This window comes from Rhipicephalus microplus, chromosome 5 (genome assembly GCF_043290135.1).
Source record: "Rhipicephalus microplus isolate Deutch F79 chromosome 5, USDA_Rmic, whole genome shotgun sequence".
NCBI classification, from domain to species: domain Eukaryota; kingdom Metazoa; phylum Arthropoda; class Arachnida; order Ixodida; family Ixodidae; genus Rhipicephalus; species Rhipicephalus microplus.
Genome location: NC_134704.1, coordinates 178,956,102 through 178,973,950, shown reverse-complemented (window position 1 = coordinate 178,973,950; position 17,849 = coordinate 178,956,102). Strand labels below are relative to the sequence as shown.

Here is a 17,849-nt window from a genome sequence, read left to right as displayed (position 1 = left end):
TATATATATATATATATATATATATATATATATATATATATATATATATATGGCACAACGGGAGCGTTGTCAACAAGGATAAATATATTTATTTCCCAACAGTTTCGGGAGGGGTCCTCCCATCATCAGGGGATGAGTTATAAGGGAGGACCCCTCCCGAAACTGTTGGGAAATAATTATATTTATCCTTGTTGACAACGCTCCCGTTGTGCCATATCCCATACCTTCACGAAGACTAACTGGCCCATTGTATTATTACTCCCACTATATATATATATATATATATATATATATATATGAGCTCGACCGTTCAGACCTGCTGAGTACTAACAAAAAACCCAAAGATTGTTCATGGACTAATCTAATTTTGACACATGCGGCCTCAGCTCCAAATGTGAACCACATTTTAAAGAAACATTTCAACATTTTAATACAGAGCGAGCGGCTGAAAGGAATCTTTACAGAACAACCACGCGTGGTCTACCGACGAGAACAGAACCTTCGTGATTTACTAATCTCTTCTAAAACCACGTGTTCACATCACGAAGGCTGTCATCCCTGCCACGTTGCAAAGTGTGCGCACACATGACGACATCTAAAACAGTTTTAAGTACATCGTCCAGCTTTTCTTTAAAGATAAATGGGAACTACACATGTGATAGTATCAACGTCATCTATCTTCCCAAGTGTTCAACATGCAAAGCTCAGTACATAGGTCAAACAGAGACAAGTTTCAGAATTCGTTTTAATAATCACCGTGCACATGCAGTAAGCCTCCCTAATCTACCGCTGTCGAAGCACGTCGGTATGCCTGGCCACGGTTTCGACAAAATTAGGGCCACTAATATTCAGTCTAGTTTCAAGACAAATCACAATAGGGAAGTGAGGGAATCCTTCTTGATCCACAAATTTAACACCATTCGTTCAGGTATCAATGAAAACGTAGGAAAGCACACCTGCCTCGCACTATAACAACACGACTTCTTAGATTAGTAAAATATTTTAGTGTATATTAAAACGTATAGTCAACCATGGTTTCTTTACATCAGAGCTCTTTTACATGTCCTGCCAACCATACTGTGCCCCACGTGTTGATGCGCAAGGAAATTTGAAACTTGTATATTGATGCACCCGTCGCATGTCAGTCATGTCAGTGAAAGGTTCTGACAGATTACCATTTTTTTCACTTTGATTGTCCTAGCTGCTGTACCGAGAGTTCATCACGTGAGCCTATAAAAGCGGCTGCATTGTATCATACCTACTTACTCTGACGAAAGCCGTGCCATGGCCGAAACGTTAGTAAAAACAATTTCCTTTTCAAATGTGCTATCTGCAAGTTTATTCAATATATATATATATATATATATATATATATATTTATATATATATATATATATATATATATATATATATATATATATATATATATATATATATATATATATATATATATATATATATATATATATATATATATATATATATATATATATATATATATATATATATATATATATATATATATATATATATGCATCTTGTCACGTTTCTCACGACATACGTGATACAATGGGCTCGTTGAGTCGACTAGCCAAGCAGCAGCTCAGATAAATCGTCTTTGTCCTCTTTCACTCATCGATCTCACCCAAGCAAACCTTGTAGCAATAGTCATCCCCCCCCCCCCCCGGAAAGCATCGACTTGATGCTCGTAAAAAAAATGAAGGCATACACACGCAGATATAGGGAACCAAAAAGGGAGAGCGCCAGTACTCGCAGCGCAAATGAGGAAGTTTCGCCAACGCTTGCGCCAAGCGAAAAAAGAAAAAGCATAAAAACACAGGAGAACACAAACATCAGCAGCAACGCAAAGTCACAGCATGTCTTAGCACGTGAAACCACAAGGGCTACTGTGTGAAGTGGGGCTTCAGCCGAACGACATGCACGACTTCGGGCCAAAGCTGTCGACGAAAAGACGCTGCACCGTCCGAAAATACCCCGTAGGTAACATCTGTGACCCGTCTAAAAACCTTGTACGGTCCAAAATAACGGCTTAGGAGTTTTTCAGATAAACCTGGTCACCGGACAGGCGTCAGAGAACAGGCGTCAGATCCACACCCACACTCGGTCCCCAGGGTGGTAGGTGACGTTTCGATGGCGGAGGTTGTAAAGTCGTGCGTCTGCATATTGTTGGTGACTGGTGTTTATGCGAGCTAGCTGACGAGCTTATTCGGCGTATTGAATGTATTGCTCAGCTTCTTGAGGAAGTTCATCGCTTTGTCGCACGGAATCATAGCATCGAGCATGGTTCGCACGTTGCGTCCGTAAACAAGTCTGAAAGGCGGAAATCACGTTGTTTCTTGCGTTGTCATATTTTATGCAAACGTGATGTATAAAAGAATCTCGTCCCAGGTTTTGTGTTGTACCTCCACGTACATTGACAGCATGTCCACTATGGTCTTGTTAAGCCTTTCTGTCAGTCCATTGGATTGCGGGTGATAAGCCGTCGTTTTTTGATGACTTGTGCAGCTCAATTTAAAAATGTCCTCCATCATTCGTGTTGTAAACGACGCCCCTCTGTCCGTAATCACGCATGGCGGGGCACCATGCCATAGGACGATTTTGTGAACGAAGATCTGCGTGACTTCAGAGGCCGTGCCACGGGGTAACGCTTTTGTCTCAGCATATCGAGTAAGATAATAGGTCACAACTATAATCCATTTGTTCCCAGATGACGACAAAGGGAAGGGCTCAAGATGGTCCATTCCCACGAGGTCAAACGGTGTCCGTGCTGGTGCGATCGGCTGGAGCAGGCCCGCGGTTCTCACAGGCGGAGTCTTGCGGCGCTGGCACTCACGGCAGCCTTTCGCATATCGATGTACACTAGTTGATATTCGCGGCCAGTAATACTGTTGGCGTATTCTGGCGAGAGTTCGCGAATAGCCCAAATGTCCTGACGTGGGCTCGTCATGGCACGCAAGGAGGATCTCATCACGCATGTCGGTAGGAACAGCGTATAGGAAGGCTTTGTCGCTCCCACGGGCGTTTTTCTTGTAAAGAATGCCTCTTCTTAGACAAAAAAAAAGACAGTTCGCGAGCAATGTGTTGAGGGACCTGAGAGTTGCGGCCTTCCAAAGAATCAATGACTGGGCGTAATTCGCCATCAGTCCGCTGCTTTGACATAAATTCGGAGTCGCTAACTGCTCCGAGAAAGGCATATTCATCTTCGGAGCCCCTGACAGCGTTCCCCACAGGTGCTCGAGAAAGTGCGTTGGCATCTTCGTGTTTGTGCCCTGACTTGTACACAATCGTAATATCGAACTCCTGCAAACGCAAACTCCACCGAGCGAGACGGCCGGATGGATCTCTGAGATTTGCCAGCCAGCAGAGCGAGTGGTGATCAGTCACCACTTTGAAGGGACGACCGTAGAGGTAAGGCAAAAATTTTGTCCTCGCCCACACGACTGCGAGGCATTCTTTTTCTGATGTAGAATAGTTTGGCTCGGCTCGAGAAAGAGTACGACTGGCGTAAGTTACCACATGCTCAACGTCGCCGTGTCATTGTACAAGGACAGCGCCAAGTCCGACGTTGCTGGCATCTGTATGAATTTCTGTAGCAGCGTCCTCATCAAAATGGGCAAGAACATGGGCTGTTTGCATTCTCTGTCATAGCTCTGTGAACGCTGTATCTTGTTTTGCACCCCAAGTAAAGGGCGCGTCATCTCGGGTGAGTCGCATAAGAGGTTCAGCTATCTTCAAAAAGTTGGCGATAAATTGGCGATAATACGCTCACAAGAAGAGCAAACGGCGTACTGCTTTTATCTGATGGAACAGGGAAGGCGGCGACAGCAGCAGTTTTTTCGGGATCAGGTCACCCTCCATCCGCACTAATGACATGTCTCAGAAATTTCCGCTCTTCATAGCCGAAATGGCATTTTTGGGGTTTCAGCGTGAGTTCACCTGTGCGAATGGCTTCCAGAACCTTTCTCAGACGCTTCAGATGTTCTTCAAAGCTCTCGGAAAAAATGACCACATCATCGAGGTAGACAAGGCAGCTTTGCCACTTCAAGCCAGCGAGAACTGTGTCCATCATCCTCTGAAAAGTGGCTGGGGCAGAACAGAGGCCAAAGGGAAGAACTCGGAATTCGTAAAGTCCGCCTGGAGTCACAAACGCGGATTTTTCTCGGTCTCGTTCATCTACTTCGATTTGCCAATAGCCACTCTTTAGATCGATGGACGAAAAATGCTTCGCGCTTCGTAACCTGTCGAGAAAGTCGTCGACCCGTGGAAGCGGGTAGACGTCTTTTTTTGTGACACCATTAAGCTTTCTGTAGTCAATACAGAATCGCAGCGTTCCGTCTTTTTTCTTCACTAGAATGACTGGCGAGGACCAAGGGCTGCTGGATTGTTGAATATTTTCGTCATCAAGCATCTCTTTTACTTGTGTCTGAATAGCCTCGCGTTCTTTGGCAGAAACACGATAAGACTGCTGCCGGATGGGGCAGACGTCATCGTCGGTAATAATTCGATGCTTCGTGAGGTGTGTTGGACGGACTTTGGCAGAAGAGGCGAAGCAAGATAGAAACTTTCTTAAAAGGTCATGAAGTGCAGCCTTTCTTTCGTCTGATAGCGTCGAATCAATGTCGATGTGGTCTAGAAATTCCTCATCCTCAAGCGTTTCCTCGGACGCGAAGCACTCCGTGACGTCGGCAACAGGGTCTCCATAGGCTAGGGTGGTTCCGCGGAAAAAATGCCGGTGCTCGTAATTGAAGTTCGTAACTAGTATCTGTGACTGTCCGTCACCGACACGCAAAACACTTCGGGCGGCGCATACACCGTGGAGCAGCAGAAGTGATAGATTGCTTTCAGCCACCACGTCACCGTCTCGGAGTTCTTCACAAGTGAATTCAACGGGGACAGTCACTTGAGGTGGCAGTGTCACATTGTCGTAAGCAACACGCAGCGCAGGTCTAAGGCAGTTATCAGTGTCTCGATCTGTTGCACCTTGAGTCGAGAAGGTCACGATGCGCTTACGGAGATTTATGATGGCACCGTATTCCCGAAGGAAGTCCATGCCGTTAATCAGCTGACGCGAACAGTCGTGAAGAACGAGGCAGCCGAGCACAAACGTTGACGCACTAATTTTCACTCTTGCGGTACAGCGACCCAGTGGTGTTATAACGTGTCCTCCAGCTGTTCGAATTCGCGTTCTATTCCACGGCGTGATCACTTTTCTGAAATCTTTCGCTAGCCTTCCGTTGATAATCGAATAGTCTGCACCAGTGTCTACCAATGCACTGACCTGAAAACCGTCCATCAGCACAGCTATGTCGAGTGACATGCGGTCACTGGGTTCAGATGTGGATGTCGGCGTTTCTTCGCACTGCGATTATTCTCTGATGAAATGCCTTCGGCGTTGCGTGCAAGCCTCGATGGGAGGTCTTCCGCACTTTGAGTCTCAGCGACCTTGCCCCCGAAAGCCGCTGCCTTCAGTTATCCTAACGAGGGCTCGGAAAGCGTTCCCGTGCCGTCACTTCGAAACGTGGCCCAGTGGCTGCGGGTCTCCTCGGAGATGGTGACCACGATTGCCGTCGTGTAAAGGGTGCACGCTGTTGCACGAGATATTCTTCGATATCTCTTGGCCTTTGACCGATTCGGGGACGAGGGGAATTGACGGAAAATCCGCGCAGTCCAAGTTGCCAGCTTGGGCATTCGCGGTAAATGTGACCAGCCTCACCGCAATAATAGCAGAGAGGTCGTCTGTCCGGCGTACGCCAGAGATAAAACTTGCGCGTCGGTGCACGGCGACCATCGATGTCCGAACCAGTATGCGCTGACTGAATCACTACTGACGGCATCATCATCTGGATCGGGACGTATGGCATTGTATGGATCAGGACGTGCGGCACTGTTTGGATCGGGACGTGCGGCACTGGCTAGATTGGGACGTGTGGCACTGTCTGAGTCGGGACTCCTTGACCAGAAAGAGGAGTGGCAGATCGCAAGGCTTCCGAGTACGTACGACGGTGACTGTCAGTAGACACAGGATCCGTTTCCAGATCAACCGACATCGGCGGAAAACGATGGGCGTGCAGCACCTGCTGGACCTTGTCACGGATGACACTGGTGATAGAACCGACATCGATTTGCCTTGTCCTGTACAGCTTTTCTATTTCTTCCCGGACAACAGAGCGGATGACCTAACGAATCAATTCGGAGGTCTTGCTCCCAGGGGTGGCGAAAATTTCGGGAGTTGAGGCAGCATTCAATTGACGGTCAAACAGGGCAGACCGTTGGTGCAGTATTCGCTCTATTGTTGCTGCTTTAGTAAGGAACTCGGCGACACTCTTGGGAGGACTACGCACCAAACCAGCAAAAAGTTGTTCCTTCACACCACGTATGAGATAGCGCAACTTTTTTTCTTCTGCCATAGCAGGATCCGCTCGCTTCAAAAGCCGTTTCATGTCCTCGACGTACATCGAGACGGTCTCGTTTAGCATCTGAATGCGTGATTGTAGTGCACGCTTTGCCTGTTCGCGGCAGTCGGGACTCCTGTAGGTCTCCAGAAGGCGACGCTGCAACTCGCGCCAAGATGTCAGAACATCATCCCTGTTCAAAAACTACGTCTTGGCACTGTCCTTTAGGCAAGTGTACACGTTCCGGAGCTTCGCGGCATCATCACAGTAATTGATTGCTGTGACACGTTCAAACTCACTCAGCCAGTCATCAAGATCTTCATGCAGCTCTCCGTGAAAGGCGCTAGGCATGAGCGGGTTCTGGACGCTGAAGTAGATCAGCATGGAAGGTATCGGAGCTCGCACGGGATCTTGTGTCGAAGTCATAATCGCTGCATCAGTGGTTGATGTTTCAGGCAGTAGGCCTCGTTGGCGGCGGCTTACTCTTTGAACAGGAGTTTCCACGGGTGCAGGGCTTGTGTTCCGGCTGGTGGGTGGGGTCTTGGGCATCGGGTCGATCGTGAGATGTTGTCCCCAGCAACTCCACCAGTCTTGTCACGTTTCTCACGACAAACATGATACAATGGGCTAGTTGAGTCGACTAGCCATGCAGCAGCTCAGATAGATCGTCTTTGTCCCTTTTCACTCATCGATCTCACCCAAGCAAACCATGTGGCAATATATATACGTATATCTTGTGAGAAACCAGTTTATTCAGCCAGGCTCGAGCTAAATAACACTGGTGATGATATTTACAGATGATGAAGATGCACAAGTGATGATGATATTTAAAGAGAATGAAGAGTCATTCGCTTGTCGCGCTCACACTAATTCCCCCGCGCAGTGAAAGCGGCCGCGTGGTGGCTTGACAGTATTATTAAATGCGTCACGCATAAGGCTTTAAACGAGATACGTGCACTATCTCTGTTGCTCGGCAACGATGATCAGGATTAGCGCTAAGAGGAGAAACGTGGTAATTGACAGGAGATGTCTGTTCAGCCACCATGTACGGCCCAATGAAGCGACTGATGAATTTGTCGCATAAGCCGGGGACAGAAGAACTTCGTCATCAGGCGAAAAACTCACAACACGGCGAGACGAGTCTTAGGGAGATTTTCGAGTGTCTTGAGAGAGGCCGGTGTTAACACGGGCCTGGTGACGGCAGTGTGTGAGACGAGATAAAAATTCTTCAGAGAAAGGAGCCGTCGAGGGTGCAGGGGCCAAAAGGAAAGAGACATCCAGAGCGAAACTCGGTGAGCGACCATGAACGAGAACAAATGGAGAAAAGCCGCTAGTGCGTTGAGCAGCCGTATTTTAGGCAAATGTCACGAAGGCTAGAATCGCATCCCAGTTCGTGTGGTTGGGGTGAATGTACATGGCGATAATATCCGATAGGGTCCGGTGAAACAGTTTAGTCAATCCGTTGGTCTGCGGGTGTTAGCTAGAAGTGGTCTTGTGAACAGTGTTCGAGGCACGCAAAACTTGCTCGAAAATGGAAGAGAGAAAGACTTTGCCACGATCACTCAGGAGAATGCGTGGAGCTCCATGGCACAAAAAGATGTGGCGAAGAAAGAAATCGGCAACTTCAGTGGCAGTCCCAGATGGTATAGAAGCTGCTTCTGCGTGGCAGGTAAGGTGGTCGACAGCCGTGACAATTCAGTGATTCCATTGGATGATACAGGAAGAGAGCCATACAAGTCAATTCCAACGACTTGAAAAGGCGAGGCGGGACAAAAAAGAGGTTGCATTAAGCCAGCCGGAGCAGTTGTCGGTCGTTTTCGCCGTTGGCAATGGAACTCATGAGCGACGGCTGAAGAGAGGCCAGGCCAAAAACAACGGCTTCGTATTTTGTCGTAAGTCTTGTGATAGCCTAGATGAGCGGCACTTGGATTATCATGAAAGGTTTCCAAAACTTCACGTTGCAGAGAACGTGGGATGACGGGTACCCACTTGTTGCCTTCGACGTGGTAAATGTAGCGGTATAAAGCACCACCGACAAGCTTAAATTGTTTAAGTTGTCGACGGAGTCTGGCGTTTGGAGGAGTAGTAGAGCCGGTCGTGCAGTCAACAATGATGCGGCAGTGTGGGTGGACACGTTGTGAAACAAGGACGGATAGGGTGGCAGGTTGATGAACTTAGTGCTGCGATTGGAGAGATGCTGTCGTTTTGGAGTATCGATGGTGAGTGGCTTCCGCTGGGCAGAGGACAGCACGATAAAGCATCAGCATCTTGATGCTTCTTTCCAGATCTGTAGGCGACGCCGAAATCATACTCCTGCAAACGAAGCACCCAGCGACCGAGGTGACCCGATAAGTTTTTCAGCGATGAAAGCCAGCATAGGGCGTTATGGTCGGTAACGACGATAATATGACGGCCGTGAAGAAATGGCCGGAATCTTTGCACTGCCCAGAAAACAGCAAGGCACTCCTGCTCGGTGATAGTATAGTTCTTTTCTGGAGCGGTAAGAGCACGACTTGCGTAAGCAACGACGCGTTCGCGTGAGTTTTTGTCACGCTGCAAGAGTACCGCACCAAGACCATGACTACTTGCGTCGGTGTGAAGGATAGTCGGTGTGGCGGAATCGAAGTGGCTTAGTACCGGATCCGACGTGAGGGCTTGCTTCAATGCCGTTAAAGCACATTCACAGTCTTCGGGCCAAATGAAGGGGACGTTCCTTGCGAGGAGTTGATGGAGCGGAGACGCAAGTTCCGCGAAGCCACGTATGAAGCGCCAGAAGTAAGAAGATAACCCAAGAAACCTGCGCAGGTTCTTTTGACGTAGTGGGCGAGGAAAATAGAGGACGGCGGCAAGCTTCTAAGGGTCCGGCCAAACTCCCTCTTTGCTGACGAGGTGGCCGAGAACCTTCATTGTCTTGCTAGCAAAGGTACATTTCTTGGTGTCAAGCTGTAGACTGGCTTTTGCAAGACATTTGAGGACTTTGTCAAGACGTTGTAGATGCTGCGAAAACGTGGATGAAAACACTACTATGTCAGAGAGATAGCACATACACGTTTTCCATTTCAAACCACGCAATACGCCGTCTTTCATGCGTTCGAAGGTGGCGGGCGCCTTACAGAGTCCAAAAGGCATCGCATTAAACTCGTACAACCCATCTGTCATTGAAAAGGCGGTCATCTCTTTATCAGACTCCAACATTGGTATCTGCCAGTTCCTGACCTAAGGTCGAGGCTAGAAAAATACTCTGCGCCCTGTAATGAATCCAGTGAATCGTCTATACGAGGGGAGAGGATAAACATCATTGCACGTTATTTTGTTTATCGCAAGGTAGTCGACGCAGAAACGCACTGTCCCATCTTTCTTTTGAACGAGAACAACTGGGGATGGCCAGGTAGTCAAGGATGGACGTATGATGTTGCGTCGTAGCATGTCTGCGACGTTTTCCTCGATGATATTGCGTTCTGCCTGAGACACGCGTTATGGACGCCGATGTACAATACGAGAGTCGTCAGTCTGGATGCTGTGAGTTGCGGTGGTAGTTTTTCTGAGGGCGGGCGAGTTCATGTCAATTAGAGAACGGTGTCCATTCAACAGGGCGAGAAAATCTTCAGTTTGATCAGGTGTTAAGTCAACGCTTATGGTTGCTGACACAGGTGGGGAAGAGGCATTGAGTGGCAGTGATTGTGACTTTGGGACATCGTTGTGGTTGCTGTTCGGAAGAGTAACAATCGCAACAGGCTTACAGTCGACCGCGCAAGATACTGTTGAGCCACAGGGGAGCAGTACACACTCGGGTGTTTGATTTATGGCGGTTAGGTAGGTAGACCTATCGAAGAAGCGAATAAGCCCTGGTGTGATCACAATGCCCCTACGTAGGGTATGGCCATAAGAGAGAATTAGTACGTCACCATCCACAATGTCGGTGCAAATAACACTTATAATTTCTTCGATGTATCCCCGAAGTACATAATCTGACGTGGTGACAAGGTGGATGCGTCCATTATGTGCAGGCGGAGAAGAGTCAGTGGCATTTAGATGCAGGAGGCGCTGATGACAAGATATGAAAGCGGACGCAGAAGACGAGAAATCCCACCCAAGAATGAGAGCGTGAGAGCACTGACGAAATACCGCGAACACGATGTGATGACGAATGCCTTCGATGCAGACACGAACGGTACACTGTGCAAGTGGATGAATGAGAGCGTTGGTCACAGCACGCAGAGGTGGGCCGCCATAAGGTGTGGTGACTTTTCGAAGGCGGGAAAATAAATCAGCACGAATAATCGAAACGGCAGCGCCAGTGTCTACAAGAGCCTCAATGCGTACACCTTCTACAAACACTACTATTAAATTCGATGGCCGCTCTGGAGGAATTGTTAGCTGTACGGTGGATGCAGTTTCCCCTCCTAAAACTGCATTGGGGAGTTTTCCAAGTGGGCGTTCGTGGAATGAGAGGCGGGCTGCAGAGACGACACTGAATGGCAACCTGGCAAAGGCGACCTGCGGCGAGACATACGGGAATGCTCAGGCATGTCAGTATGGTAGGTAGGAGACGGTGAAGGGTAATAGGACGATCGGGATGGTGGTCGTAGGTAGTTCATGATTGGACGGAAGCTTCGATGTTCTTCAGGTGCGTAGTCACGTTGCTCGTCTTGTTGGCGCCTTCGACAAAACCGAGCGATATGTCCTCGATAGCCGCAGTAGTAACAGATTGGTCGAGGTGGGCGCTGAGGTGCGTAGTAAGACGGTGCACGCACTGGCGGTGACAACGAAGCCACATACGTATGGTCTGCTGGTGTAGGCACGGAAACGGTGGGTGCGGCAGAAAGCGCGGCAACTTCGGCGTACGTGCGCGTCTGGCGCACGCAGGGACCGTTGCAACACGTCGGACGCGATGCGGACGCGATCTCTTGTTTAATCAGGTCTCGCAAGCTATCTTTTTAAGAAGGGAGAGTAACTTCCGCAGCGCAGGAAGAGCAGCACCCGTGAAGCCCTTCACGAACGATGTCGCGAATAAGCGCACGCAAGTCGAGGGGTGCAGGCAAACGAATGTCGGCGGCATCGTAGCAGAGGCGAAGAGAGTGAAGGTCGTCAAGTCGCTGACAGATGGTTCTCACGTCCTGGGTGGTGGCAGGATTTTGCGTGGCGAGGGCGTGAAAGGTGACAGTGTCAATGCCTTTAATAATGTGGCATATTTGGTCGTTCTCGGACATGCTGGTGTTAACGCGCGCTTGCATAGTGCAAGGACATCATCAATGTAAGAGGTGTAAGATTCACTCGGCAGCAGAGTGTGTTCAGCGAGCTTGTTCTTTGCTGCCTCTGTGCGAACTGTAGGGGCACCAAATATTTGACGAATTTGCTGCTCGAAAGTGTCCCAGTCGGGAAGATCCGGGTGGTGGTTCCAGAACCAAGTTTTCACATCGGACAGGTAAAATGGGACGCTGCGCAACTTCTGTGGATTGTCCCACCTGTTAAAATCGCTGACGAGGTCGTAGTTCTTGATCCAGTCTTCGACATCTTCGCCTCGGAGACCGGAAAACACCGGTGGATCATGCAGGCGAATGTTGTTGGGTGGAGCGGGTGGCGGTGGCTGCAGTAGGACGGCGACGTTGGATGGGCCAGGGTTTTCTTGGGCCGCCATGGCTGGGGGTTGTATGCGACGACTCGAGCAGAGCTCCATCGAGAACGGGTGAGAGGACTTGAGGGAACAAAAAGCACCGTCCACCACTTGTGAGGAACCGGTTTACTCAGCCAGGCTCGAACTAAATCACACTGGTGATGATATTTACAGAAGATGAAGATGTACAGGTGATGATGATATCTAAAGAGAATGAAGAGTCATTCGCTTGTCGCACTCACAATATGTAGACTGAGCAATGATGTGATAATAATCGATCAGGCATTATATGTGATGAGATCACTCCGTAAAAAAACAACGAGGAGGTCAGTGCTAAAACATGTGATAGCCGTTAACGAAAACAACTGACTCTTTTAGACTGAATAAGTCAGGGCTACCACAGCAATGACTTCTCACACATTGCGTATGCCAGAGCTGATTTTATTGGATGTCGACAAAGCACTGTGATTGTCGTTCAATGGGGTCCGTCAATGACACGGCTCCACGTGGCCAGCAGCTGCTCATCCGGAGTGTCCCAAAGCCTGCGCAGGCAACGCCATCCGCTTTCTTGTGTGTCCAACACGTACTTGTTATCGGGATTCTTTTGAAATGCCTCCAATCCTTTCACCACGGACTGGCACAGCCTGGCAGCCACCAGCGTCTGCGTAAAAAAAGCAAGGTGAAATGTAGATCACATGACCACATATGAAAATTAGGTCATGAAGTGATAATTCAAAGGTCTTTTTGTTCAGACATAGCTCTGTCCAAGCCCGCAAATTACGATCAGCTTAAATTAACACTGAAAGGTTCTCCTTGTCTGAAAGATGTGTCGCTAGCCACCCACGTCCATGCTGTCGCTTGGTTGCAGAATTTATTTGTCCGAGCTAGAGTGAAATAGAGTGAAATCCTACTAACTAATGTAATCTAGCAACCTAGAGTCAAGGTAATCTTAAAAGGATTGAAGAGATAGGATGATGGAAGATATAACATTAAAGCGAAAGCCTTCAATGTCTCATGCTCGCGTGCATCTGTTCTGCCATCCGTGCATTGGCACGATGCCCGCAGCCGCCCGGGTTCGCCAACGGAATTCATACTTCACAGAATTCATGCTTTGTTTGCGTAGCGTGCCCAACGTCCCCAGTCATGCAACAAGGGTGACCCGCACATCAAGTTTCATTCTCGCGGATCTCGTCTCAATGGGCACATGTTTCTGTGGACGAAGAGCTGATTTCTCGTCAAGAATTTGAGGAACGTACAGGATTGAGCCCCACAGGATCAATGAAGTTGCCGGTGCGGATTCTCAACGAGTGAATAAAAGCGAGACACAGAGCGAGCAAGAAGATCAAATAAAAATATTAAGCCGAATGCCTCCACTACCCCAATACAATTACAAGATTATCATCCGATCTAGAGGCGGTTTTCTAGTCGTCGACCACGGAGCCATCCGACTGGTGGCTAGCGTGTGCCACGTCGCCGAAAATTTTGAGAGAAGCTCAAGATGAGGACACAATATGCCGCGATTTCCAGCAAAACATCATCGTTGTGAGCACACCCATCGATGGGCGTGCTGATCGATACCAGAAAATCTCTCGCATTGTGGTCCGCAGCAAGACTTACGATACCAGCGCATACTAAGCAGCACCAGACTGTGGTCCAAAAGAGTGATACGAGATATTCCCTTGGAACATACCGCAAAATATTACGGCTAATGTGATTACTTCAAAGAACACCACATTCATCGCTGCAAAACGCCTCAGGAACACAACGACGGTGATCTTATCGTTCGCTGGTCTTGCAACAGTGCTCTACCACAATGGTGGAGCACTGCTGTGGTGCTCTCTATACCGCAAACACATAGAAACGTGTTATCATTGTGGTCGCTCGGGGAACCGCATAGGCGTATGCCCAAACCCGAAAGTCCGCATGTGCCATGGCTGTAGTACGGCCAAGCCCCGCAAGATCACCTATGCAAGCCCACTCGGAAACTATGCGGCGGCGACCACCAGATGGCAGAGAAGGCACGCACGGCACGCTACATGACACCGTACCTGGTGAAACGCCGGCGATGGGACCGACAAAAACCGCAATGTAAAGACTACCCAAGAAAGCCAACGCCCGTCGAGGAGAGCCTCGAGCAGCGGGATCCTGCTCCTACCCGGAAACCCGGAAAGAAAGCCTGGTCGAGGTCTCGCTTTCAGCCCCACTGTCGGTCCCGGTCAAGATCTCCGAGTTGTACACCTAGACGTGGCGCGCCCTTTAATGTGGGCTGGGCAGACGTCATCAAGGGGCGCGCTCGGCGTCTGAAGAGGCCGCTTCACAAAAAAAAAAACTTGATAAGTTCGAGGCGTAAATAGCGCAGCGCTCAATGCAACCAGAAACTGACTTCTTTAGGAGAGGAAAACAGGAATATCAACAATGATTTACACAGTTATAAACGAACGGAACATGCTCCTCCAGTAGCACCACCACTTTTAGCTGTTACAGCCACTGATAAATGGAGGAAGGTACCACACTACTGTCTCCTAAACTTAAAGCAGAAATCGAAACCAACGAAAACAAACCCACTCACGTGACGCCCGAGACAGAAGTCCCGAAGAAAATTCAGGAAGGAATCAAAGAAATAAATGAATAGATGAGCAACTCATCCCAACTGATCTTGGCTCTTACTGACCGCATAAACAAAATAGTAAAATTCAACAAAACAAACTCCTACGACAGTGACTCGTCGCTGTTGAGGCTAGAATTACTCCCCTGCGACCTAGCGGACTAGACCCTATCGCGAGTGTGGAGCAAACTTTCTCGTCGGTCTTCAGTGTGAGACCGACGGAGACATTTCTACCCCCGCATATTATTATGGCTAGAAGCCGGTCTACACGACTTGGCGATGGAATTGTAGAAGCTACGTAAATAAGCAAGCAAATCTTTACCAATCTCTTAAGGAAAAAGTCAAGCTAGATATTACTTTATTGCAGGAGACATGCACGGCCTCACTAAGTTGGCAGGCTATCGCTCGATCGGAAATGCCGACCATCTTTGTTAGGCACAACCTTACCTTCACGCCACACGACAAAGAAATCAGCAATATAGATAATATACTTCTCAAACTCGTTCTGCAACGCAAGACACGTGAAGGTCTTTTATACTAAACATGTACAGCAACCCAAAAGAAAAGAAGTACAGATTTCTCACACTATTTCAATGCGCCCTGAGCATCGCTGGCCGAAACCCCTTTCTAATAAAGGGAGTTTACGCACCACACACTGCCTGGGAATATTTTTGTGTGTGTTTTCTGAAGGCAGTGCACTTTGGTTTGACTTGCAGCACGAGGAATTTATCCTCATCACCCACCCTAGCACAACCACATGCACGGGCACTAGTTGCAGTGTACACCCTACACCTGATCTACCATTCACGAGAAACACATAAAAAGCCACCTGAAAAATAATCACTGCGTAACCAAGAGGCTGATTGATTGATATGTGGGGCTTAACGTCCCAAAACCACCATTTGATTATGAGAGACGCCATAGTGGAGGGCTCCGGAAATTTTGACCACCTGGGGTTCTTTAACGTGCACCCAAATCTGAGTACACGGGCCTACAACATTTCCGCCTCCATCGGAAATGCAGCCGCCACAGCCGGGATTCGAACCCGCGACCTGCGGGTCAGCAGCCGAGTACCCTAGCCACTAGACCACCGTGGCGGGGCGTATTCACGAGCTGAATGATTACGAGTGAGGCGAAGCTCTCCGCAGCCGTACTCGTGGTAATACTAGTGCGTGTGCGTAAGACCAACAAGAAATTGGCTAACATCAGTGCCTCATCCACCGACGTCTGGAAGCTCATCATCGTTAAGAAGCACGAGGCCACGCCGCCCGAAATGAACGCACGGGCGCATGGACGGGAGCATGAACTGATGGACGCTTTGCTCCACTCATAAATGTTCACTCCGTGGATACACAGTGACAACGTTTTCATTGAAATGTGTTGCAATGAAACTGGCTACTACGACGACTACGACGACACAGGCCGCACTACCCACGCCGTAAGGAGCTTCGCCCTAAAATACCCTAGAGGACCTGGGTAGTGACCACTACATCATCGAGGTACAGGTGACCGACGTAAACCTACGGAAAAACATCTAAAGTTGGTAGACTGGACCTAGTTCCGCAAATTACGTGAGAAGAAAATCCAACTCATCAGCGGCATAGAGCACTGCACGCACACCCTTAACAGGATGGTAATAATGCCACCCAAATTGTTTTTCCCGTGGAACACCTCGAAGAGATCAATAACCAGCTCCTCCACATGTGGAAGGCAAAGCAATCGCTTCAAAAGAGGTGAAAAACACAAACACAACAGAAACTTCAGAAAACGCATATAACTCCTCAACACGGAGATAGAGATGTATGCAAGACAGCTAGGCGGACAACACTGGGACAAAACCTGTGATTTGATGGACAGGCAGCTAAGTCTCAGTGAAACGTGGCGTTTTCTATGATCCCTGCTCGATCTAGAAGACAACAAAACCGGCCACCGGCAAGCCATCAATAAACTAATGCATGCGTGCAAGGGCACCGAGGAAGAATTCCTTAGGGAGGTAGAGCTCAAATACATCTGTCAGGCTCCTCTCCAGCGGCATACAGATTATACGGACCAGGTGAACACTACTCTAGACGAAGAGTTTACCGAAGCGGATATCCGTGCTACCCTACAAAAACTTAACACCGAACCTGCACCGGGTTCTCAAAGCATCCCGACCAACAAAATATTCCAACATTTAGACGATGAGCCGATCACGCATATAACAAATTAAATGTATCACTGCTGAAACACTCGAATTTTGCCACCGCAGTGAAAAAACGCGTGGCTTCTGATTCTGAAACCAGAAAAACCAGTGAATACTCACAATCTTAAGTTCATCTCCTTGACACCTTGCATAGGCAAATTGATGGAACGCGATTTTTTGGCTAGACTATCAAATTATGTCCAAGACCATGACCTTTTACCACACATCAATATTGGCTTCCGCAAATATCTTTCAACCCAGGATGCGATGTTGCAGCTCAAGCATCACATCACAGACAGCACAGGACGCTCCACTAAGGGCATACTTGGTCTAGAACCCAAGAAGGCTTTTGATATTATCACAAATAGCACCAATCGAAACCAAATAAGCACCCTAATCTTGAGGCTTTGCACGTAAAGCTATATAAGGGCATTTTTTACGGGCAGAATGGCCGCGATCACTGTGGGTACACTCAGATCATTAGAAATAACCATGGGAAGCGTGGGCACCCTGCAGGGCTCTTTGATCACTCTATTGTTGTTTAACCTCACCCTCATCGGCCTTCTGTCAGAACTAAAAACCATCCAAGGACTTGATCACACGATTTATGCCGACGACATCATCCTCTAGGTGTGCGATGGCAGTAATGGTTCCAGTGAAGAAAGATTACAGGAAGCGAATGACACAGTAAACGGTATTTGCAAGAAACTGGGATATTCTGCTCGGCGGAGAAGTCTAAGCTACTGCTATATTGCTCTACACTCAGAGGTAGACCAAGCAAACATCCCCAAATGCGGACACACGCTGATATAACGAACACTTTCTACAAGCGACGGTCGCGCCATACCTACCTTGGATAAAAGTCGAGTGCTAGGTCTGATCATAAATGAAGTAAGGGTATACTAACGGAGAGACAGTTCACAAGTCTGAATCTCAAGGTAGTGAGTTTGATGCTCTCCCGGGGCAAATACTGTATTTTCTTGCCCCACAGTGGTTGTCTAGTGGCTAAGGTACTCGGCTACTGACCCGCAAGTC

General features: G+C 48.4%; 1 protein-coding gene across 4 annotated transcripts in view; it reads right to left on the bottom strand.

Moving 5' to 3' along the window:
* Nucleotides 1-12,452: 12,452 nt before the first annotated feature.
* Nucleotides 12,453-17,849, bottom strand: part of LOC119174088 (hydroxylysine kinase) — a 294,965-nt gene continuing 289,568 nt past the window's right edge. For all 4 annotated transcript variants that reach the window (XM_075896241.1, XM_037424888.2, XM_075896242.1 and 1 more), the window contains one exon: nucleotides 12,453-12,688. In XM_075896241.1, the coding sequence (XP_075752356.1) occupies nucleotides 12,503-12,688 (186 nt within the window). In that variant the 3' untranslated portion in view covers nucleotides 12,453-12,502. The remainder of the gene's footprint in view (nucleotides 12,689-17,849) is intronic.